The sequence below is a fragment of the Callionymus lyra genome, chromosome 13 (genome assembly GCF_982586985.1).
Source record: "Callionymus lyra chromosome 13, fCalLyr1.hap1.1, whole genome shotgun sequence".
Classification (NCBI taxonomy): Eukaryota; Metazoa; Chordata; class Actinopteri; order Syngnathiformes; family Callionymidae; genus Callionymus; species Callionymus lyra.
The window spans coordinates 15,634,085-15,657,062 of NC_141830.1; the positions used below are offsets into that span (position 1 = coordinate 15,634,085).

At 36.8% G+C, this 22,978-nt stretch overlaps 1 protein-coding gene across 3 annotated transcripts in view; it reads right to left on the minus strand.

Moving 5' to 3' along the window:
• Window positions 1-22,978, minus strand: part of nrxn3b (neurexin 3b) — a 252,380-nt gene that overhangs the window by 160,527 nt on the left and 68,875 nt on the right. For all 3 annotated transcript variants that reach the window (XM_087806280.1, XM_087806279.1, XM_087806278.1), the window contains 2 exons: window positions 11,913-12,351; window positions 8,916-9,299 (listed from right to left, as the gene is read on the minus strand). In XM_087806280.1, coding sequence (XP_087662406.1) covers window positions 8,916-9,299; window positions 11,913-12,351 — 823 coding nt within the window. The remainder of the gene's footprint in view (window positions 1-8,915; window positions 9,300-11,912; window positions 12,352-22,978) is intronic.

Consider the following 22,978-nt stretch of genomic DNA (forward strand, 5'->3'; position numbering starts at 1 on the left):
TTTCTTCCTGAGTATCTAAGCCGGATGGCGCAAGTGTGTGTACTTCTCTGTGTGTGTGTGCAAACAGAGAGACGGAAAGAGGCGAGACCATCTTGTAGTGAATCATGGAACCACGTCAAATACTGTATTTTAAATCAATTATAACTGGAGGTGTTAGTTAAAAAAGCGGCACACACACATTAATCCATACATTGTGTTTCTGTATCAACTTTCAAAGGCGAATCCAACCGTCTCTCTGTCACTTACTCATGACAACTCACTTCATTTTTATGAGTGGGGTGGACAAGCTTCACTTACATCTTAATTTAAAGGGGGAGAGGATGGGAAAGATCTCCAAGTCGAGGACTGGAAAGACTGTGGGGCGCCTAACAGAAACTAAAGAAGAGGCAACAATCACCTATAAACACGTATCACAAACAAATATTGATTTAATTACTCCTTCTTTCCCCTGAAAGTTTTATGAGGATATTAAAAAAAAAAAAAAAATCTCCAACAAGCCCTGGCAGGTGAGATGGGAGTTACTAGTAATTTCATATTGGTAAAACTCCCAAAGATGATTGGACTTAAACTCTCTTCGGTTCTTTTGTGATCTCAGTCCAATTAATAAAATGAGATCCAGTTGATTGGCTTATCTTGGGCGACTGCTTTGAGCTAACCATCGTACAGCTAAAGAATCTCGTCTCTATTTCCAGGTGGTTTAAAGTCACAAGCGAGGGTTTTGACTTGAATTATCTGACTCATGATTTGCCCAAAAAAAATAGTCCTCGGCTTCCTTTCCATTTTAAAACCCTATGAATCACTTTTAAAGCCCATTTCGTGAACAATTACCTCAACCAGCATCGATTTAAGGTTGGAAAAAGAATTGGTGCCGACCAGGTATTAATAAGCCCACCTTGGATTTAAAAGATGAATGAACAAAGTCTCATCTATTGGAGAATAACTTGACCTCAAAGCTTGCCATGCATCAGCGTTCTGTTGTATTTCAAGCGTGCAATCTCTGCTTTTTGTTGCCATGAATGCCTGCCGGGGCTACAGAGAGCCAATCCCCTGCCCTATTTACAAATTCATATTACAAGCGGAAAGATTTCGGCATGACTACACAACTGGTCACGGCCCAGATGAAACGGGCCACGAGCACCAAGAGCATCATGGGAGGTGTTGGGTCAGAACACACCTGGAAGGATTGACATTCATAAGAATTTTGATCGAGTGATTTCATTTTAATGCCAAGTTCAGAATGACATTTTGGGTTTGGCAAAACGCTATGGTGATAATTGCCTCCACCAAGGAGGTAATGCGAGGGTCATGCTGTTCTCTTTGTCTGTTTGGAACATATTTGACATTGCTTGTGGTTACTTGGAGAAAACATTGATACAGGGAACTAACCTGTATCAATGATGTATAAGGAGCTTTAAAGATGTTTTTTAGAGTGTTTCTGGCTGTATTGTAGTAAACGTTTGAATTTGCGTTTAAATTTTGTCCAATTTTATGCATCTGTGCTTGTTTACAACACATAATAAGGGCTCTTGTCTTCTCCAGTCTCGGGTTTATCTTCCTGGTAAGTTGAAAAAGTCTCTCAGTACTTCATGAAATATTCAAAAGCAGTACTTTAGTGTCCAGTACACTGTCTCTGACTTACTGTCGTAAAACAGTTGGTAGGTCACATGACAGTCTTATGTCCCATTCACACAGGAGTATTGTGGAGTACACACAAGTATTACCTGGGGACCTCTGATATTTTGTAATAATTGTGGAGAATGTCTGAGTTTTAATCCCGTGTGAATGCGCCATTTCTGTGATTTGTAATGTAATAATTCTGCGCATATTACCTTCTGTAATTCACCAAACACAGACGTAGGGTGATAATAATAATCCCGAGATGAATCCGAATGTCTGTGTTTGTAAGTCTGAATAACACATATATGCCACTGTAACAGACTTCCAGGCACTCGCCATTGTGTTAATATTTACTTCCTCTGTTTTATTTTGAAGGGCCTGAAAAGGAAGTAGATAGAGTTTGTTGTTGGGGGTGTGTTCCACATGACGAAAGTAAAGAAGACGTGCGCGCTGCACAGCTACAAACTAAGTTCCAGCCTCGTTGTTTCCCACACGAAAACACTCGGTTAAACTACTGTAACAGACTGTGTCTCTTCTGTAAGAATAATGTTGGGGCAAATTTATTTGCAGGGCAGCGCTCTCTCGGTTGAGCGTCTGCACAAGTTGGGGAGAGAAACGATTCGTCCACTTTATCTTCTCTGAACGAAGAACGCTTGGTTACGTTTACTTTCTCTTTCAGTAATTGCGCTCCTCTTTTAGATCTGTATCTCTAGGTAATGTCAGTAAAAAGAAGGGTGGGTTATTTACAAAACACCGAGGTCCCCAGGTAATACTTATCCTGTGCGAATAGGGCTTTAGACTTTCCAGGTGTGACGTCTAGATCTATATTTTTTATTACAGCCTAAAAGGTGTTTCATTTGTAAAAAGAAAACAGATACAAACTCTAACTATATATATACTATATATATATCTAACTAACTAACTACCAAATGTTGTCCTCATTCCATATCCTTCTTGGCAGGGTTTGACACACAAAACTACGAAGGGGGCTGTCCATGTTGAAGGACAATGTGGGACGAGCATATCTGGCCACAAAGGCTACGAAAAATCGCTCACTCATTGGCACTAAGTCTCTAAAAGCTAACAGACACACACATACAGAACACCGTCATCGTCATACAATCAAATACACAGACATGTTGTTGTAACCAGAGCTCCTGCTGAATCAGTTTTATTGTGGATTTTATTTTTTATGGACTTAATTGTAGTTTTTTTGCAGGTCATGCTATGCTATTTTGACATTTAAATGGTCCGCGGTACAAAAAGGGTTGGGGACGCCTGGTAAGTAAGGTAGTAAAGAGCATCGTGAAGATAAAGTATGAATTAAAATGTATAAAACATCAGTGGTGTCACAGATGCAAACAATTTTAAATTCAGGATATGAGTTAAAAGGGTTCGTGTATATAGATGGCAGGATGCAGGAAACAAAAGAGAAGGTTTAAAGTCGGAGCATGACTAAAGCGCGCAAGTGAGACACGGCTGAATTCGAGATAAGCGACAGAGAAATCAGCCGTGAACCAAACCTTGCTCAGATAGAAGGTAGCAAACACGGCAGAAGAGCGATGTGGTCTTTTAGCCTGGTGATATCTTTGATCTCTGCAAACCGTCGAGAATAATGTCATCCTGCATTTTTCTCCTCGGTGCAACAAAACAGCAATATTGCCTTTTCCTTTAGAAGAAAATCAAACAGCAAATATTCCTTTTTCTTTCATGGAATCATCTTGAGATTTTGATCATAGAAAACACATATATTACAGTCCACTAGTCCTCATGTGATGAATTGCAAATGAATTGCAAATGTTGTAGAGGAAGAGAGGAGTAAAGTTACATTGAGATTTATAGAAAGTGTAAAGAATAGTCAGTGGGTTGTAGTTCTGAGTTGGAGAGAACAATGAATGCAGAATGAAACTAGATGGAATACTTGTGAGGGAATGATAAAAAAAAAGATAAAAGAAGGAGCTTGAGGGAGTAAGGCTGGTGAAAAAAAAAAAGATAATATCAAGTATTGTGATCATTCATCCTGAGGTATGGACAGACACTAAGAGGTGAAAAAGAGGGTGCGGGAAGAGTGGAATGGATAGTGACGGTTGTCAGGGGTGACGGAGAGAGTGACAGACAGAGTTAAGGGGGAAGCTTGAAAGGACAGTAGAGATCGTTCAAAGAGAAATAAAAATATTGGAACTAGTAGAATTGAAGAAACTGGGTTTCATTGGGAATGACCAAATATTTGTTAATAGGTATATTTGAAGGACATGGAGAAGTTTTGGACATATTAGATAAATCGTTTTTTAATCCGGTAGAAATAGCTTATAGTATTGATTAAATTTAAACAAAGATGTATCTGAAATTGTAAGCTATTATAATTGTGTAGTTTTATATAAGAATACACTAAATAAAAAGTTGCCTTTCACATATTATTTTAACATTTTTATTTAACATCTTGTGTTTTTTAAAACATATTTTAACGTGAATATATTGTTTCATATTGTTTATATCGTAGACATTTAAAGGATGTTTCGATATTAATTGTTTTTTTCCATTTACATCTACATCTGTCCTTCTAAACGCGATGTGTCTGTCGCCACCGCTTATCTTTTCTGTTAATAAAAACACTGTCCATCAAAACATATGGCTAAATTGACTGGTACAAGTATTATTTCAAATCATAATGACCATTCTTGAATTTTATATGGACATATGGTTGCTTTTGTAGATGTACCTTCCACGCTCTTTTAATTTAATGACAAAATGAAAAAGATAAAAAAAAAATGCTTTTCATTCGGGTGTATTATATTTTAGTTCCTCCCTATTCTCCATGTTATTAGCCGCAGGGTTGGCTCGGGGTGACTTGTTTTTATTACAGCAGCTCGATCAAATTACACGACTCAGATAAGGTTTCCGGAAAAAAATTAGTTAAGGGGAACTTTTAATGCAAAAATAAACCAAATGATGGGATGTGGAATTGTATTTAAATGAGTTTAGCTTAGAGTTTATAATTTGCGTTCTGCTGTGCCATGTCCTTGTTTGACATATAGAGGTCACCAAGGCAAAAGATAATTTAACAAAAGAGAGTTAGATTTAACATTCAATAGAAAAAAGAAACATTCTTTCAGATTTTACACAAGTAAGTGTGGCTCCTACACCTTTACCTTGGAGACTATGCACTTAAAACAAATACTAAACTAGTTTAAACTATAAATTAGGATTTTCTTTTGTCACAGCAATTGCTCCACCTTAGCCACCTCACTTGATCTGATTCAAGTCAATTCCATTTACAAAGTCATTCAATGCAGTTTGGTTTCAAGAACAGAAAAGCGAAAATAAATCAACAATTTCTGCTCCCGGGGTTGCTTTTCTTTGCACCATTTATTATGTTGCTATATGTCAGTAGTTAAGGAGGAATAAGTCGAGCAAAAACCAGCGCAGCAGTGATGCAGCATTACATCTAAATAGGAGAAACAGACGTAAACAACACAGCAGGACAGAAGAGGCATGAGAAGAATCCACTGCAGATGGAAATAATGAGATCATGGGTCTTTTTTTTTTATAAGTCTCTTAACTTTTCACAACTTTGACAAGTAAAGTCTAACTTTTGTGTTTTGTCAATATATTGTGTGTCTTATTTTACAGTTACCCAAATACTGGAGGTTGATTTAAAAAAGAAGATAATTTATAATATTATTAAATGACAAACAAAAAAGAAAAGATATAAAAAAAGAGGGTTTTTTTTAAACAAAAGAATACCAGTATTTTATTTTTTTTTACAAAACAAAGACTTAATTTGTAGGTCTTAAAAAATAACAATGCTGCAAATAAATACAAATCCCTTGTCTTTTATGTTTTAGTATTTAGTAATTAGGTCTTGCTATGTATTTAGTGCCAGAGCTTTGACAGGAAATATATTGTCAAAATAATTTAGGTATAATCATCAATCATGAACTCACAATACCCTGTGTATCTGACCAATTATAAAATGTTTTACTGTGCTATAAAATGAATTTACATTTTTCAACCATTTAATACATTTAAAGGTTTAAATATAATAATTCCCAATATTATACAACTCAACTAGTATCCATTTTACTTGCTGGTGCAATTTTTTAGTAATGGGCTGATAAAGCTTCATGAAGCAGTGTCATATTGCTTAAAGATCAGTAGGTGGCGCCATCAGTTTAAAATTTTTTATAATAATAGATTATAGAGGAGACTTAATCTGGTGGGCTCTGAAAATAATGACACTGCTTCTTGAAGCTTCATCGAGACATCATCATATCTTAAAATGTTTAAATTAAATGTATCTGGTATAAGTATTGATTTGTTGATGAAGCTTTATTAAGCATTATCTTTGTTATTTTGTTCTTTATTTTAAGGATCCACTAGATGTCACTCTCTCCTGTATAATCTATTGTTTTGAACAGCTATTCTATTAAAACCACCTGTAGTTTGTTTAATGGAGGGCGCCGCCTACTGGCCTCTATAAATACGACACTGCTTCATGAAGCTTCATCAGTTTATCACTAGGTACTGTATCTGAAAATGAAAATAATTATATTGGTCATTTTCTGAGTCATCATTGAGGAGCTTGGATATATTGTGAAATGTAAATTAAATTATACATTTATTCAGTCCTTTTTAACGGATCCAAAAGGTTCTTTAAACACATTCATGATGATGAAAAGTATCGCCTTAAAAATCGCCATATCGCGACATCAAACCTCTGCCCCCAAAGCCATATTGTAAACATTTCATATGCCTGAGACCGAAGAAAAAAAAGCTGAGCTTCAGAATAAAACACAACAGACGAAGGCTTATTTCAATAAAGGCCTTTGAACAAAGACAGTCCAAAGAGCTTATTTGCATTTGGGCTGAAACGTCCCCAGCAAAGGCCAAGTGTTGGAATTATAAATGAAGAACCTTTGTTGCACTCCCTGAGAGAGGACTGATCTCCATCACTTCACTTCCCGCCTCATCGTACAACTTGCAACCCTCTGTTGTACTGTAGTGCTGCAGCAGATCAATAGCCTGTGCTGCATGTGAATATTGCTCAAAGGATGTTTGATTAGTTCACCAGGGATCTCTGTGGGGGGCTTAGAAAGCAAAGAGAGGGAGACAAATTGCCATGCAGGGCGATTTATTTAAAATGGGAAGAAAACCTACATTTTTTTGGTGGTTTCTTGACCTATTGAAATGACCCAAGAAAGATGCAGACGATGCGTCTATGCCTTTGATTATGAACAAATATTCACTTACTTGAAAGTACATTTGCACAAATAACCAGGGGAGGAAAGTAATTACCTTAAATAGAAATGAATTATAGTTTTGACATTTAATGAAACCGGTGACATTCCCAAGCCATTTACAAAAAAGTTTATTTTTTCTTTTTAAATGTATTTATTTGTTTTCCCAGCTTGGCTTTGGTACCAACAAATACAATATTAAACGTATCAACAGAGTTTTATAAATAAGTTATATTGAACTTTTTCAGAACTTCTTTAACAATGAATGAGAAAAATTATTCAAGTCAAATTTGACTTAAATGATTTAATCATGATGTGTGGTATAGATATAGAATATGGGGAAACAGACATTATTATTTGTTTTAGATATAAGAAATTATACTTTTATTTAGAAAAAAAAGATCCACTGATCTTTTTAAATGTATATTATGTATATGTTTTTTACTTATTATTTTAACTTATTAAACGTACTAAACACAAAATTACAGCTTTTGTAGTACAACCCATACAACTACTTTTGTAGATTAAATAATGATAAGGAACAAATCATGAATTACCATTATATCCAGCAGCAGAGAAGATTTATCATTGGCCATATCATTTTGTAGCCAAAAAAATCACCCAAACAAAAAGTCAATCAAAGAAAAAAACAACAACAAACAGCTTCTAATTCCAATCTGCCATCTCATAAAAGGTTAATGCGTTAAAGCTCTTAAAACCCAGACAGGGAGATGACCATCTCACCAGAGGGAGGGTTCGGATGGAGCATGAAGAGCAGCATTGGGTTTTTCTACTCGAAAAATAAAATCATAATAAATACTTCAGCCAGGCTGGCATTATCGCTGCAACAGAAGAATCCAAATTCACACATTTTCGCCGCTAAAAACCAACAAATCTTCACCTTTCTGTTGCTCTAAGTGGCATCCTTCGGTGGATTGACGAGCAGGAACAGGTCAAAAATAAAGCCGACGGTGATATTATTGAGGTATGTTTACGGTGTTTCTGGAGAGTTATCAAAGTACCACACAGCATCAAAATCTGTCGAGAAATATCTTCAACCTTATCATGAGACTGCAAGATTGTCCAAAAATCTTTCTTTACCATTCCATTCAAGTGTGTTAAACTCATGGTCTATGTATCTAAATAAAACTCTCATATTTATCTGTCAGAGGTCGTACTAGTTCACAAACATTATCAATCACAAGCAAACATGTTCAGTATCAACTCTTCAGTTTTCAAATTCACTTTTTTTGGATCAGTTTTTTTGAAAGTTGGATAAAAAATACATGATCATCTTGGGTTTCAATACCAAATTTCCCAAAGGAGATCTTCAGAAAGGATGAATAAAATCAATCTTATCTAATAAATTGTAGGGAAAAAGAAAATAAAGGATCTCGGAATTGGCACTTTAAAGTGGGAACTGTGATCTCGGGATTTTGAATTTAATCTAAAAAGTGTATTTTTGATCTTAAAGTGACTTTATGTGACTTTAAAATGAGAATATAAATGTTTCTTTTTACTCAGAATTATCACTTCGATTTGAAAATCCTCAAGTTCAGAACTGTCACAATGTCAGAATTTTCAATTTGAAATTATTAACTACATTTAAGTCACTTTAACGAAAAGTTGTCAGATTTAAGTGATAATTGTGGGATTAAAGGAAGAAACCTGTGATTGTTTTATTATCGTTGGCCCTTTTGTAGTGTCGACGTGTATTTATTTGCTTTAAATTACAATGTATTTTTGGCCAAACATTTAAAGATTACACAAATTTACGGGCTGGATCAGACACCCAGACTTCACATTGGCCAAATGATCTAATGCCAGTTAAAACCGGATAAGAAGGCAGTTTGAGGGAATAGATTCACTCTGATGCAGTCAGGTGCATTTTAAATGTATAATTACTTTGCCTAATTCTCCACACAACATTGATTTTGTGGCACTAAGAAGAATCAGCAGTTGCATTCAATCAATAAACCCTGCAAAAACCTCCGATAAAACTGTCAGCGAGACAGACAACAAACTCCTTGCAAAGAAAAATGTGTACAAAAGGATTCTTACCTCGATCACAGACACTGTCCCAGAAGCCAGTCCCGGTGCAGTCACAGATGAAGCGGTTCCATCCTTCTTTACAATTCCCGTTGTTCTTGCAGGGGCTGCTGTCACACTGCTTCCCCGTCACTTTGGTGCAGGAGAACTTGATCCCTGTCACATTCTGGGACGTCGCTATCTGTCGTATGTCCTTGCTGCGGCCGTCTATGAAGAGATCCCTGACGCAGCCCACGTAGCCATAATTCAACATAGCGGTCCAGAGCTCGGTGGGCAGAACTAGACCCGCCCGGTTGTCAGGCAGACCGCCCAGGTAAAGGTCGCCCTCCAGGTCCAGGATCTCATTTTCGCCACTGGCTGTGAAGGGGGTCCGACGACTGTTGACCGAGATGATGCCTGGAGGATTGTAAATGTATTACACAAAATTAATGAAAAACATATTGGATGTATTGTATATTGTGTTTTTGTTAATAAATGCTTTATTCTAGTTAGGGGTTGATGAGGCCTCATGATGCAGCATCAGTATCAGAATCATGATCCAGTGCCATCTAGTGGCCTTTTAAATGATGACACTGATTCATGATTCAGCTCCAACAACTGATGCTGCATCATGAGGCTTCATCAACCCATCACTAGTTATTACTCTAATGACAATTATACTCTGATGGAATACCCTGGTCCAAGAACTCTTTCTTCCTGTCCTCTGTCCGGGTAATGAACATTATTAAATTGAATTTAATGTATTATTTATTTTATTATTTTTTTCATTATTTATATGTAATTTTATGTTGCAACCACAAAGAAATCCAGTGTAGTCTTTACAACACTGGCAATAAAATAATTCTGTTTCTGATACATAGTGAAGGGTTGATTGATACACCTTTATTCTTACTATTATATATATATATAATATATTATTTGGGAAGTGTAGGTTGTCAGTAAAAAAAGATTAACCATAGAAACACATAAGATATACAGTAAACATATTAGAAATACTTTCAACCAAAAAAGAAATACAAATTATTAACATTATAAATAAAAACAATAATAATACATACTAATGATAATAAAATATAATAAAAATAATGACATTTATAATAAGTCAACACTAATAAACATTAGCACACACGTATAGAAGAAGCAGAGGATAGAGTTGTAAAACTAGTTAATCCACTAGATGGCGCTCTCCTATATCATCAATTTCTTTTAACAGATATTCTGACAGAGGGAACCACCCGCTGAGCTAGGTCACTGCTTGATGAAGCTATTTCCACCCACCCCTACTATTAACCCATCCCAGCAAGTCGTGAGACAGGGGTAGGAGGAGTCCTATGTATGTCACGGCCTACAATTAAAGTTATAAATAAACTATGGGAAGAAAACAAAGCACCAAAATAAAATAAAAATAACAATAATAAATGAATATTTTGACTTGGGGGGGAAAAAATAATCTCACCCTTAAGAGTCGTGCGTGTTAACGACCTTTTTCTCACTTCCACTTAAGAAACAAGTGTGATTATACATGTTGCTTACGACCACTTTGTCTGCTATCAATACATACGTCTCATTCCTCTTCTCTCCTGCTGCTTTCCGCTCGGACTATCTGGCTGCCGTACAGGTGATTAATCAGAGCAGCGAGCTCTGACATATGGCTAAATTGGCTTCTCTAACCTGATATATAACTCAGTTGCTAACACACACAGGACCTCTGGAGAATCGCTCCAAATCCTGGAATCGTGTTGAGGATGGGGCTCCGGGCAACTCAAGATTTCTCTAATATGATTATCCTCTAATACATTCTCTTGTTTTCCAGGTCAGAGGACATGAGGACGGAAACACAAGAGCAAATATACTCCGTTTCTATCCAGACAGAAGCGCGGGTTCGTCCCGGTGATAAATCACCGCTGAAATTAATACGGTGAGGAAGTTTACACCACCCTGTGGTTCTGATGAGGGAAACTAAATAAGTACGGAACATGATTACCATCATATTTCTGCTGGGCCTTTGTTGCAGCCCAGAGCTTCACCGGAATTTTCACGATATATACATGCTTTCAAATGTCAAATCAATGAAGCAATTAAAACTTCCTTTTAACTCAACATGTTACAGATCAAGTACAAACAAATATAACAGCTTGAGATAATCTTTGAAGAATATATTCTTTATGAAGCAGTGTCATGTTGCAGGTACCACAGGAGTTTGTGCACTAACTACTCCCTTATTATTATTATTATTATTATTAATTAACAATGGTGTTATCTCAGGGTCAAGGTGACCCGGAGGCCCAAAATAACAAATGTGTTTGAGGTATCCCTTGTGTTGTCTCTCGGTAAAAAAGGAATGACCTCCACCACTGCATATGTATTTATGGAAACAAGGGAGGTCGTTCACCTTGACCAAGAGACAACACAAGGGATACCTCAAACACATTTGTTATTTTGGGCCTCCGGGTCACCTTGACCCTGAGATAACACCATTGTCAAGTTATTAATGGATGTTGGTTTGACGCTCTTTTGTTTTTGATGTTCTATTTGGTGTTTGTGCCGTGCTATTATATTGTTAAAAAAATATATATATATAAAATAAAATAGAAATGGAAATAGAATGCTAAATATATAAAATATTAAACTTACATATACATGTATATTAACATATTCAACTCTTAATTACATTGCCTTTGCATTTTTTATTTAAAATATTTTTTGAGATATCTGTATCTAGTAGGCTCTTGTTATACTTGATATAGGATACTGTTGTATGAAGCTTCATCAAACCTTCATATTCACCCCTAAAATAAGTGATGGTCTGATGAAGCTTCATAATAGCAGTGTCATTAGTCCACTAGATGGCGGTCTCTGCACTATTTTCCTTTGTTTTGAACAACTGTTCTAATGAAATATCGAATCATTGTTGAACTGATGGCGCCACCTACGGACCTCTAAACAACATGACGCTGCTTTATGAAGCGTCATCTACACATCACTACCTAGAATGTTTATCATCCTCACCTGAGCGACCATCTCTCTGGATATCCACGTGGTGCCAGGCTCCATCGTTCACTTTAGCCTGAGTTGCCTTCACCTTAATGGTCCCTGAACCCATGTCCAGCAGCAGGTACAGTCCTCCGTCCAACAGCTCCACAGCAAAGAAGTCCACCTTGTTGTTCTTCTGGGACTTGGTTTCCCGACGCTCCTGCGGTTTGCCGTGTGTAAAGAGGATCAGACCGTTGGGTTCAGAGGTACGGAAATCGAAGGAAATCGAGCCGACGCGTTTGGTGTTCCACTTGGGCAGGCCGATGTAAGCGTCAGCCGTTTCAAAATTGATTGGGTCCAGGGTGGGAACGTTCTCACACTTAAAGACCACGTCGCCTTGTAGTTTCATTTTGGGATCCACGATACGGGCCAGGCGAGAGAGTTCCAAACGAATATCATTGTTTTTGTAGACCACCTGTGGTGAAACAAATACATTTACACGTCAATAACCTGCTCTGGTTCAAACCCAAAGTATTTCAATGGCATTATTATTCAATTTCACTTTAGAGCTGGAACATCACAGATTATATTCCACGGTAGGATAAAGTGATAGTTCACCCAAAATTTAAATACACTTGTTTTCTACTCATCCTTATGTTGACTAAGGGTTGGAATTATTTTCAGATTAATCTGTTAATTTTTAAAGTTATAGACAAAAATGCATGTTCATGCTGTGACTGGAGATCAACTGCCTTTGACTTCATCTTCGTCCTAAAACACCTTTAAACATCCAAGTACCTCCATACTGCTTGTCTGTAACATCCATCTTGTTGTTTATTCGTAGCGGAAGTTATCAGTCTCTGAGCTGCTGCCTGACGTTTTCCCTCATTAAAACACATTGTAAGTGCAAGTGCACATGCACAAGATCTAGGCTAATGGACCAGCAGCGTCCACTAAAAACAAACTTAAAATATACACTTTAATTAAAGTTTTTCTGGAAGTACTCCTCTTCTTGAGGCCTTATTACAACATGAACATTACAGACAAGCACCATGGAGGTATTTGGATGTTTTAAAGTGTACTTTTGTACATAAATTAATATGAAGACAACTGAGCTCTAGTGGCTACATTAAAATGAACATAATTTTTTGTCTATAACTCTAAACAGATTACTAAAATGAAGGTGAGTAGAAAATTAGCGTATTTACAGTTTTGGGTGATTTATCACTTTAAGCAGCAGGGCGTAGAATATATACGAATCCGATGTGACAACCCTTGTTTTATCTCAGGGTCAAGGTGTCCTAAAGGCCCCATTTTCAAGTGACAAAGAAAAACAAGAAAGCTAAAGAACTAATCGCGTATAAATGTAACATGTGCACTCTGACAATGTGGATTTATATCCACATTGTCAGAGTGTTTTTTACCCCTCTATGACATTCCAAGGTAGGTTCCTTTTCTTTTTGTATTTAGGGCAGTGAACACGTTGGAAACACCAACAGTGATAACGCCAGCACAGCTGTCAGAAAACAGATTTTAGTGTGGTGGGATTACTGATAATCCGGAAGATTTGACGGTATATCAACACAGGTGACCCGAGTCCTGAGGCAGTGAACGACGAGTGCGAGCTGATTGAAACAGAATCAGGATGAAAACAAACAAAATAAACGTACCCAAAAGATAACGGCAGATTAAATGGAGTGTGAATAAGTGATGTATCACTTTGGCTTTGTGTGTGTGTGTCTTAATGTTGAATTAAACGGTGCTAACATCCACTTAATCTCCTATAAATGACGCACAACAACATAATCAGCAGCAACTGTCACAAGCTAAATGTGCTTAAAAGTTGTTAATTAAAGCAGATTTTAGTAAAACCTACACGTACATTTTCAGGTAGAAGTCGTGGGTTGGCTGGTGAATCGAATATGTGCTTGTTTGATTAAGAACGTGCCACCGTTTAGAGTCTTTTATAAATCGCACGGTTGTCTGTGCATTGTTGTATATTCCATCAAACAATGGTGTAGATTGTTACCCGATACTTTCTAGAGAGCTTTTCTGAGAAACGACACCTGCATGTCCTATAAATAAGATTCCACAGTAACTAACATCTGACCCTTGATAGAAGAAAATACCCAGACAGATCATGAAAACATAATACACTATTGGGTTCTTCAAACATATAAACCAAGTCCAATATTTACTCTTGTGATCACAACATCAAATCATTTTAGCTAAAATAACTCATTGTATTACAGCTATCACTCTTCAAGCAATGGAATAATATGAGTAAATGCAATGGAGTAAATCAACTGTTTAACACAAATATAGTGATGAGAAGTTACGAAGTTCTGCCTTTCCCCCCAAAAAGAAGGTTACTAAATTCAAGTCCTGATGCTCAGAGAAAGTGCAAATGGCTCTTCTTCAGGTGCTTCCTCCTTGGTAGCATATTCTATTCCTACTACTGTTTTCAATTATTTATTTATTTTCAATTCCTATGAATTCATTAAGTGAGATAATGACATTCACACAAATTGTATCCCACACGCTAGTGACATAGTGAGTGTTTCTCAATAAAAAAACAAAAAAACAATAATTTCACAAATAGGTGAACCAGGAAGTGCTTATGGGAGGGAAAATAGTAAGTAAGTAATTTTTATTTATATAGCGCTTTTCCAGACCAGGGTCACAAAGCGCTTAAACAATCAAAACAATATTCAATAAAGTATAAATTTTAAAGATCAAGATAAAACTGATAACACAACAGGAGTTCCAGAAAATTAAGGAAAAGCCTGAACAAATAGAAACGTCTTAAGATGTTTCTTGAAGGAGTCAGTAGATCCATCAAGTGCAAAGAGAGAGGAAGATCGTTTCAAAGCTTAGGAGAAACAGCCTCCAAATAGAAGCACATTCATAATATTGACCTCTACATATATTATTTCCTGCAATTATTTTAGATATAATGCTTGTTTTGCATCTGACGTCAATGACCACGACAGATTAAATGGGGGCAGTAGAGATCAAGGCCCAGTTGGCCCAACACATGGTAGGAACATGGAAAGAAAAGAACCATAGAAGAGAAAAAGGAATGTTTCAAAGAAGCTCCACCTTCAAAAGATTCAGGTGGTTAAAACATCTGCTCCTAACTTCCTCTTAGTCCAACAGAGCTTACAATAAAATATCAATCAAGCATCGTCATTACTAGTATTTCACTTACAAGAATGACCTCAAACAACTACATGGATAGTTTCATCTCACCTGTGCCATTTTCTTCTGCTACGATCAGTCTTCTTGCAAATGAATACAACCATTAAAGCACAGACTCCCATCAGGCATTGCGGTAGCTACACACATCACAGCCTGCGCATTCATTACGGTTACTAGCAACTCCCTGAAATCTTAGTATATTCATGTGTTCTCTTCTGAAGCTCCAATACCTCGTGTTCGTCTGTTGGCAAGCTTTTAAACTTCTCTGGGGTAAAACAACAAACTGAATATTACATGAAAAGAGACGGAAGACGAGAGGTGCATCAATGCGTCACATATGAAAGTGAGAACTGTTTATCAGACTTGTGACGGTCACTGTGCATCTTGAAGCTATGAATCACAGGCCCATTGTGAAGATGGCTTCTTGTAAATCAAGCGGTAACAGATGTTCCACTCAAGTTTCTCCTCCAAATCTGACCCCGATTCTTTTTTGACAGGCATTCAATATTGTTTATTCATCTGCCACATTCTCTGAACACCTTTAAAATAGAAAGTGTATCATCATTATTGCAGAGAAGACAAATCAACCTTTTACCTTGGCATTCATTTGAAATGTTGACTCTAGTTAAATTGTATACAAGATATTTGCACTCATTAAAAATAAGAAATCCTACAGTAGCGCTCAAGGAGCAGAGGCTCAATTGAGTCCGCCACTTCAGTTTATAGCTATAGAGTTTTAAATGAGCACGGCTGCTTTAAAAGAAGCTGATTTCGTCCCTTTGTTTGGCTATTTCATGAACAAGGGTTACGTAAAAAAGAAGCAAAGGCCTCCGAACATCAGATCAATGTGTTTCTGTTTCAGTTTTCTGTATATGTGCTTCATTATTTCCATCCAGGGTCACTTTAATTACATCCTATTGGTGTTTCACTTTTCTCTGAGCTACTAGTTAAATGAAACCTGGCCTCACTTTCACTGAGGGCGCCATCTAGTGGCCTTTCAAACTGTATCATGAGACACCATCAGCTGCCTCACGAGGCCTCAGGAACATAACACTAGTGATGGTCTGATGAAGCTTCATGAAACAGTGTCATCTAGTCCACTAGATGGCGGTCTCTGCACCATTTTCCTTCATTTTGAACATCTGTTCTAATGAAACATCACATAATTTTAAAACTGATGGCGCCACCTACTGACCTCTAAACAACATGATACTGCTTCATGAAGCTTCATCAGCCCATCACCACTGACCACATTCCTCTATTTACCACACAACGTGTTAAAATACTTTGTACATGCCTACAAAAAGGTGTTGCATACTGGCCCCTTCTGTGTATTTAAAAAATAAATAAAATAATGGTTGGCTTTGAGCATTACCAATGTCTTTTGATTAAGTTTAAAAAAAAAAAAATTAAGTTTGTTATACAACCAAGCTCAATTGAATGTCGTATCTCCTTTTATTACTATATTGTATTAAAAACGAAACAAAATGGGATAAATATGAATCATAATCGAATCTTACAAAGAGCACCATTAAACAATAACCATAAATGATATTCATATAGACCCCTGTTCATTATTGTGATGCAATATTTCACGAGAGAAATGCTTATGGTATCCAACTATAAAGACACATGAAAGCCTACAAACAAGACCTTGACTTGCTCAGCTCTTATAGAGCTTTGCTATTTATATTTTCTACTAACAATGACTACATTAAGCTCAACATCTTTTAAGTTGGAGACAACAAAAGCCAGCTTTGATTTGTGGTACTTATTTGCCGTGTGATCCATTTTTAATACAAGGGACGGTAACGGCTTTATAAAACCCCCGGTTCTATGACTCAGGAATGAGATATTGATCGGACTTGTTAGGAGCAGGAGGAGAAACACAGGTGGCGCGATGGCCAAGCACACGACACCCACAAACACACACAAACACACACACACACAATCTAATCTACTTCAGTTCACTTCTCGTGTCCTCCTGGCCCCAGACACAGCTGCTGTCAGCTGCTGATTTAGCTGGGATGTTAATGAAGAAGCCGGGTAATTCCGCCGGAGTGGAGCGAAGTCACAGAGACAAGGTGCTCAGGAGTCTTTAGCAGAGGAAGCTTTTATTTGCTCAATAACTCTGGTACATGAAACTTCCAGCGAGGAGAAAAAATAAATATGGCCGGCCCATTCTTCTGTGTAAACAACGTAATATAACTGACAGCGTTTGAACTACATCACCGACTGAACAAGCGGAGCACCATTGAGAGTCTGCGGAACTTTTCGCAACACAGGGTTTTGCAACTTTAAAAGAGAAAAGGAAAGCTTTTTGTTTCCGGTTTGATGGTGGAGAAAATCCACATTCTGTCGCTTTAATTTTACCTTCGATCGTGCATCGCTCACTGAATTATCCACCTGAGTCTAACGCTCTAATATAAAGACCACACTACGAGGAGAAAGTGTCCCGTTGGAGAACATCCTGTCCTCGTACTTTAAAACTTAGTTTTAGTTTTTGCAATATTTCTTTAGTTTACTTTACTTGACAGTGATTTCATTATGGAACAAACTCTTCAACTGCTCAAAGATACAGTCAATTAAAACAAAACGTATATATTTCCTTCTTTCACATTACGAGATTAAGATCATTGTGTCTCAAATCGTGCACTTCTCTAAGTACTGTATGACAGTGCACTGACTTACGCAGTGTGCACATTTCGACAGGGTAGTACTGTCTCAAATCAAACACTGCTGCTACATTCTAACCGGAAATGATTCAACAGCTTCTTCTTCTACTACTACTTTTTGATTGACACCAGCCCTTTGGAACACCATCACCGACAATTGACCACTTTTCGCCAATCAAAACAAGTTATTAAGTTGTGTTTTATTGTGTTATTATTGTTGTTGTGTTGTTTTGTGGTAAAAAGAGTGTTTTCTTGAGACATTTATGCCGGTATCTGCTCCGAAGTAGTGACGTATAGTATCATACGTTTAGCGACGTAGCGTCATCTATGTCACTAAGATGGTGGACGTTAAAGGAGGAAAGTGTCCATCGATTCACGCTCAACTTACTGTCCGGGTGCCCCAATTGACTACATTTTCACACACTGCTATGTGTGAACGCACTTGTCTACTCAATATTAAGTGCAAGTGCTGAGGGGCACGATTTTGCCTCTATATGACTTGCTGATTTCGTTGCATATCAATCAATGGTTAAAATTACATAATCGCCTTCTGTCTCGCAACATTGATGAAGGTTGATAACGTGGAAAAGTGGCCTGACCAAAATGAGTGTAAGTCATGCGTCAAATTACAACTTGGATCATCTGTCACATTTGTACTCAACACCAGGGTAAATAAATAGACTCTCCCTCTCCCACGCTGCTCTTGTTTTTCAACTGGATTGATCACAACTATCCATAATTTTGCTCATTTAGTCATTTCTTATTTTCTTTTTAAAGTTAATGGAATTTCCCTCGATTAAAACAGAATTTCTCACATGAAAACATTCGATTTCAAAGTTTTGTTTTCCCTTATTATAACGTGACTTTTTAAATAATTAATGCTACGACTGTAAAAGTCATAATATTACTGAATTGAAGTTGCTTTCATTTAGTGATGAAGCTTCTGATGAAGCTTCATGAAGCAGTGTCATTATTTTCAGAGTCCACTAGATTGCGATCTCTGCACTATTTTCCTTTGTTCTCTGTTCTAATGAGACATCACTTTTAAACTGATGGCGCCACCTACTGAACAACATGACACTGCTTCATGAAGCTTCATTAGACCATCATTACCCCGACCATAAAACCGTGGACCCTCTAGCTGCACTAGCATTTGTAAAAACATAAAAAAACATGCAGTTATAGATTTCATCAATTTGAATGACTGTTTAAAAATATGGGTGTTAATATGAACCCTTCGGTTCTCTAATATGACGCAGAACCGTTCACCAATGCCTTAACCCGGTTGCCACAGGCAACGATAACAGAACAGGAAAGGAGACAGATAGCTCTGATATGATCTTTATATGTGCATAAAAGATGGATTTGGCCCATACTCAATTTCCTGCATGAGTAATATTATCACATAAGTACCAGGGCTTAAGTATAATATTGCACCCTTTTCAACACAGACAGACTGTAACGAAGGGACCTGAAAAGAGCTTCAAAAGAGGAAATATGAGTCAGCTTTTAAAAGGGTATGACTTACAAAAGAGTTCTATATTTAAAGTAAAAGAATCATTCCTCCTGTCACTTTTCCTTGTAGCTCAGTTGAGGTTTGATTTCCCAGTTGCAGCTAAATTTAGAATGAAAAAAAGTTATATATTTAAATGACTGTAAAGTGAATCTTTGATCACATCTTGTAGACAGCAGCTCTTTTACAAAAAAGATTGAGATTTTTAATGTCGGATAATGCCAGGACTTTCTGGATAATGAGAGAAAGAACTGATAGTATTGTTCTTTGAAGACCTGTTTTTGTTTACTTGCTGTTAATTCATTCAAAAATGGAGTTGAAAAAAAGAGCTTTGGCAATTAGGGAGCAAGTCAAACTTCAAGGAAAAAAATGTTGCAGATGTTTTTCTTTTATTGCAGAATAACTTGAATGCAGTTTTTTTTGATAACAAGGGAGGGAATTATTGATAAGCTTTTGTTCTGGAATACCATCATGGATTGATAAAGCCTCATTGAGCAGTGTCAGCATTTTGAGAACCCACTAGATGATGCATTTTTGAATAACTATAGATAAAAATAAATTGTTATAGTTCAAAACAATCGCCACAACAGAAAGAATATTAATTGTACTGATTTAATATTGATTTTCACAAGTAAAAATGTTATCATCTTCGACAAAAATGTATACTAATTAAAGTTTACTTGGGTTTTAATGTTAATGTATCATCATACGTCATTTTATTTTACACTTCAAATTGAGTGGTTCTGATATTCCCAAAAAAAAAATCCACAACTCTATCGACCTCGGTGCTAAAAGCAGCCTGCCAAGTTTTTTTTAAGGCCTGCAACAGCTTCAAACACAAATATTTGGCTCAGAATCCAAAACGTATTTAAACCTGAAAAAAAAATCTGTGCCAAAGCATGTTGGTTTTTTATGACCCACCACGATGGAAGGAAATTGGAAACGGATGAAAGGGAAGTGGATGTATGTAGTGCATGAAGAACAAAATGCAGTAATTTTAAGCTGAAGCTTCGTGAAGGAGTGTATTTGTATTTTGAGCTCAGTAGGGGGCGCCGTCAGTTTAAAATTATGTAACGTTTCAGTAAAATAGACATTGCAGAAGACTTCAAGCGGGCCCTAAAATTTGAAACCTTAGAGGATGAAAGGAATTAAAAATGATCCGTGCCCACTTATATACATTTTTAGAAGCAGATCTGAGAACACAAAGTTCTGTCAGTCCAGTCGTTACGTTTACTTCTTTGATTGCCGGTCGATGCCTTCTTTTGCTTTGGAAATCTTCAAAGCTGCAAACAACTTCAATGTGGCTGAGAGTTGCATTTCTCCTCAATTTCTTTTTTTTAAAATACTATGAGAGGATCAACATTTACAGACGTTTGTCTTTCTTCTTGTCCGGATCATGAATATCATTGAATTAAATGTAATGTATTTTCTTTAACTTTTATTAATGACTCATTATTTATATGTGACCTTATATTAATGAACCTTAGTTTATTTTTATTAATTGTATTTTTATTACATTTTTATTATTAAATCCTTTTATTTTACTTTTATATACTGATACTGATAAAATTCTTATTTTAAATTATTTTCAGCTTTGTCAGACTAAGTGGTTAGTTCGAGAAATTACCAAATTATTTATTTTTTTCAAAGTTTAGATATATTTTTACATAGTTTATGAAGACCAGGATGTGCAGGAGGACTACTCTTGTATTTCTCTCGGCTTTTATTTTTATTTGATTTCAATTTTGTGTTTTTAAAAAAACATTGTGATCTTAAGAAAACAATAAATAAAGGATGTTTGTATTGTGCACTGTGATCAAAAATATGTTTCCAATACAAATGTTGAGAAAAAAAACATTTATAAAAAAAATGAAGGGAAGCCATTCCATATTATGGAGGAAGTGCGTTGCATTTATCATTCGGGGCTGTAAACAAAAGCCGTTTGAAGATGTCGTGACTAGAGCAAAACTGATGACGCTGACGCTCCTTTCAAATGTCAAATGATTTAGTCTGTGCTCCCTCTTACTCATCCTTTTTACTCAATTTATTTCAAGCGGTTAAATCCTCCGCTCTCATCAAAGGATGAGACGTGAACATACATGCAGACATGTCTCTCCACTTCCTGCAAGAATAAAAGGACAGGCTGACAGACAGGATGACAGAGTTTGTTGACAGCAGGCTCCAGCCAGCCCCAAAGTCTGACACGAGAGGCCACAGCACTGCCCCGGTGCCTCGACGGGTGCCCTGTGACGCCGGGAGAATGACGTGAGATACTGTATGACAAATGAACGGGGGTTTTGCAAAAGGCTGACTATGGCATTGCAAACATAAGGCTGGCCGGCCTCCAGTCATGTGACACATTGCGGTCCTGATGACACACCATGAGTGGAGGTTGAACTTGCGTGGGTGTTGTGTATGGATGAAAAGGCTTGTAGCCTTCAGGGGGAAAATTTACTTAGGAATGTAGTGGTCTAGGCTTTTACCATCACTTCACCATCTATTCTACACATGTCTATACATGTTCTGACATCGACATAACTTGTACATGTTCCATCAACTACTGATCTCCTAGTAGGCCAAAGGGTCAACAGCACCATCAGATCCCAAACAGAGACCAATGTGTCTTGTAAAAGAATGTTTAAAAATGCAACTTTCAGTCGTGATATACATAATAAAATGACTAGTGATGGTCTGATGAAGCTTCATGAAGCAGTTTCATTATTTTCAGAGTCCACTAGATGGCAGTGCACTATTTTCCTTTGTTTTAAACAACTGCTCTAATGAAACATTCCATCATTTCTAAACTGTTGGCGCCACCTACTGATCTATAAACAACATGACACTGCTTCTTGAAGCTTTATCAGCACATATATAGTTTGTTTTTGTTAATGTCAGGTTAACTTGCTAGTTTAGTTGGTCGATAATGAAGCAATTCTTGTTATTAATTGAAACCTTACAAATTAGTGCAAGCTTTTTATATGGCTTAAATGAAGTGTATATTGTTGCATAAAGAGTATTGAATGGTTGGACTTATATATATATATAATTTAAAATGTTGTTGTTGTTTGTTAAGATTTTCTTTTTTTAATAATGTAATACAATAACAACATAATAAATTGAATTAAAAAATATATATTTCAAAATCAATGGTTGTTTGTTCAAATCCCAATATAAATTGTTGATATAATAATGTCATTGATATGTTTCTTCCCATTTCCCCCAGTGAGATAATGGCACCCGGCTGGACCTCTTCAGCAATCAACAAACCTACTTCAACCCCAGTCCAGACCTGTGAGCCACACAGAGATTTTCCTGCGCTGGTTCGAAATCATTTTCTATGAATTATTCCTGTTAAATTTCTTGTGTTTTGCCTCTTTGCCCCTGTGTCTGAGCGCTTTAGTGCTTCAGGATATTCATCTTTTTCTGAGTGTTTCGATCTTTTTTATTCATTGTATCCCCTGTTTCCCCAGGTTTTATGTCGTTTCCTTTGCTTCCAGCTTTATTTCGTTGTTCAGCAGACGCTTTGGTTGTTGGACACTTAGATATTCTGGACTTTGGTTTTCCACGTTTAGTATTTATCGTATTGCATTGCTTGTACTTGTTATCTATCAAAATGTTGTTTATTCCTATTCTAAACTTGTCTGCTGGTTTCTGTCGCCTGCACTTGTATATAGTGCGACAGGCACCAAAACATTTCAAGAGAGTAACAAGCT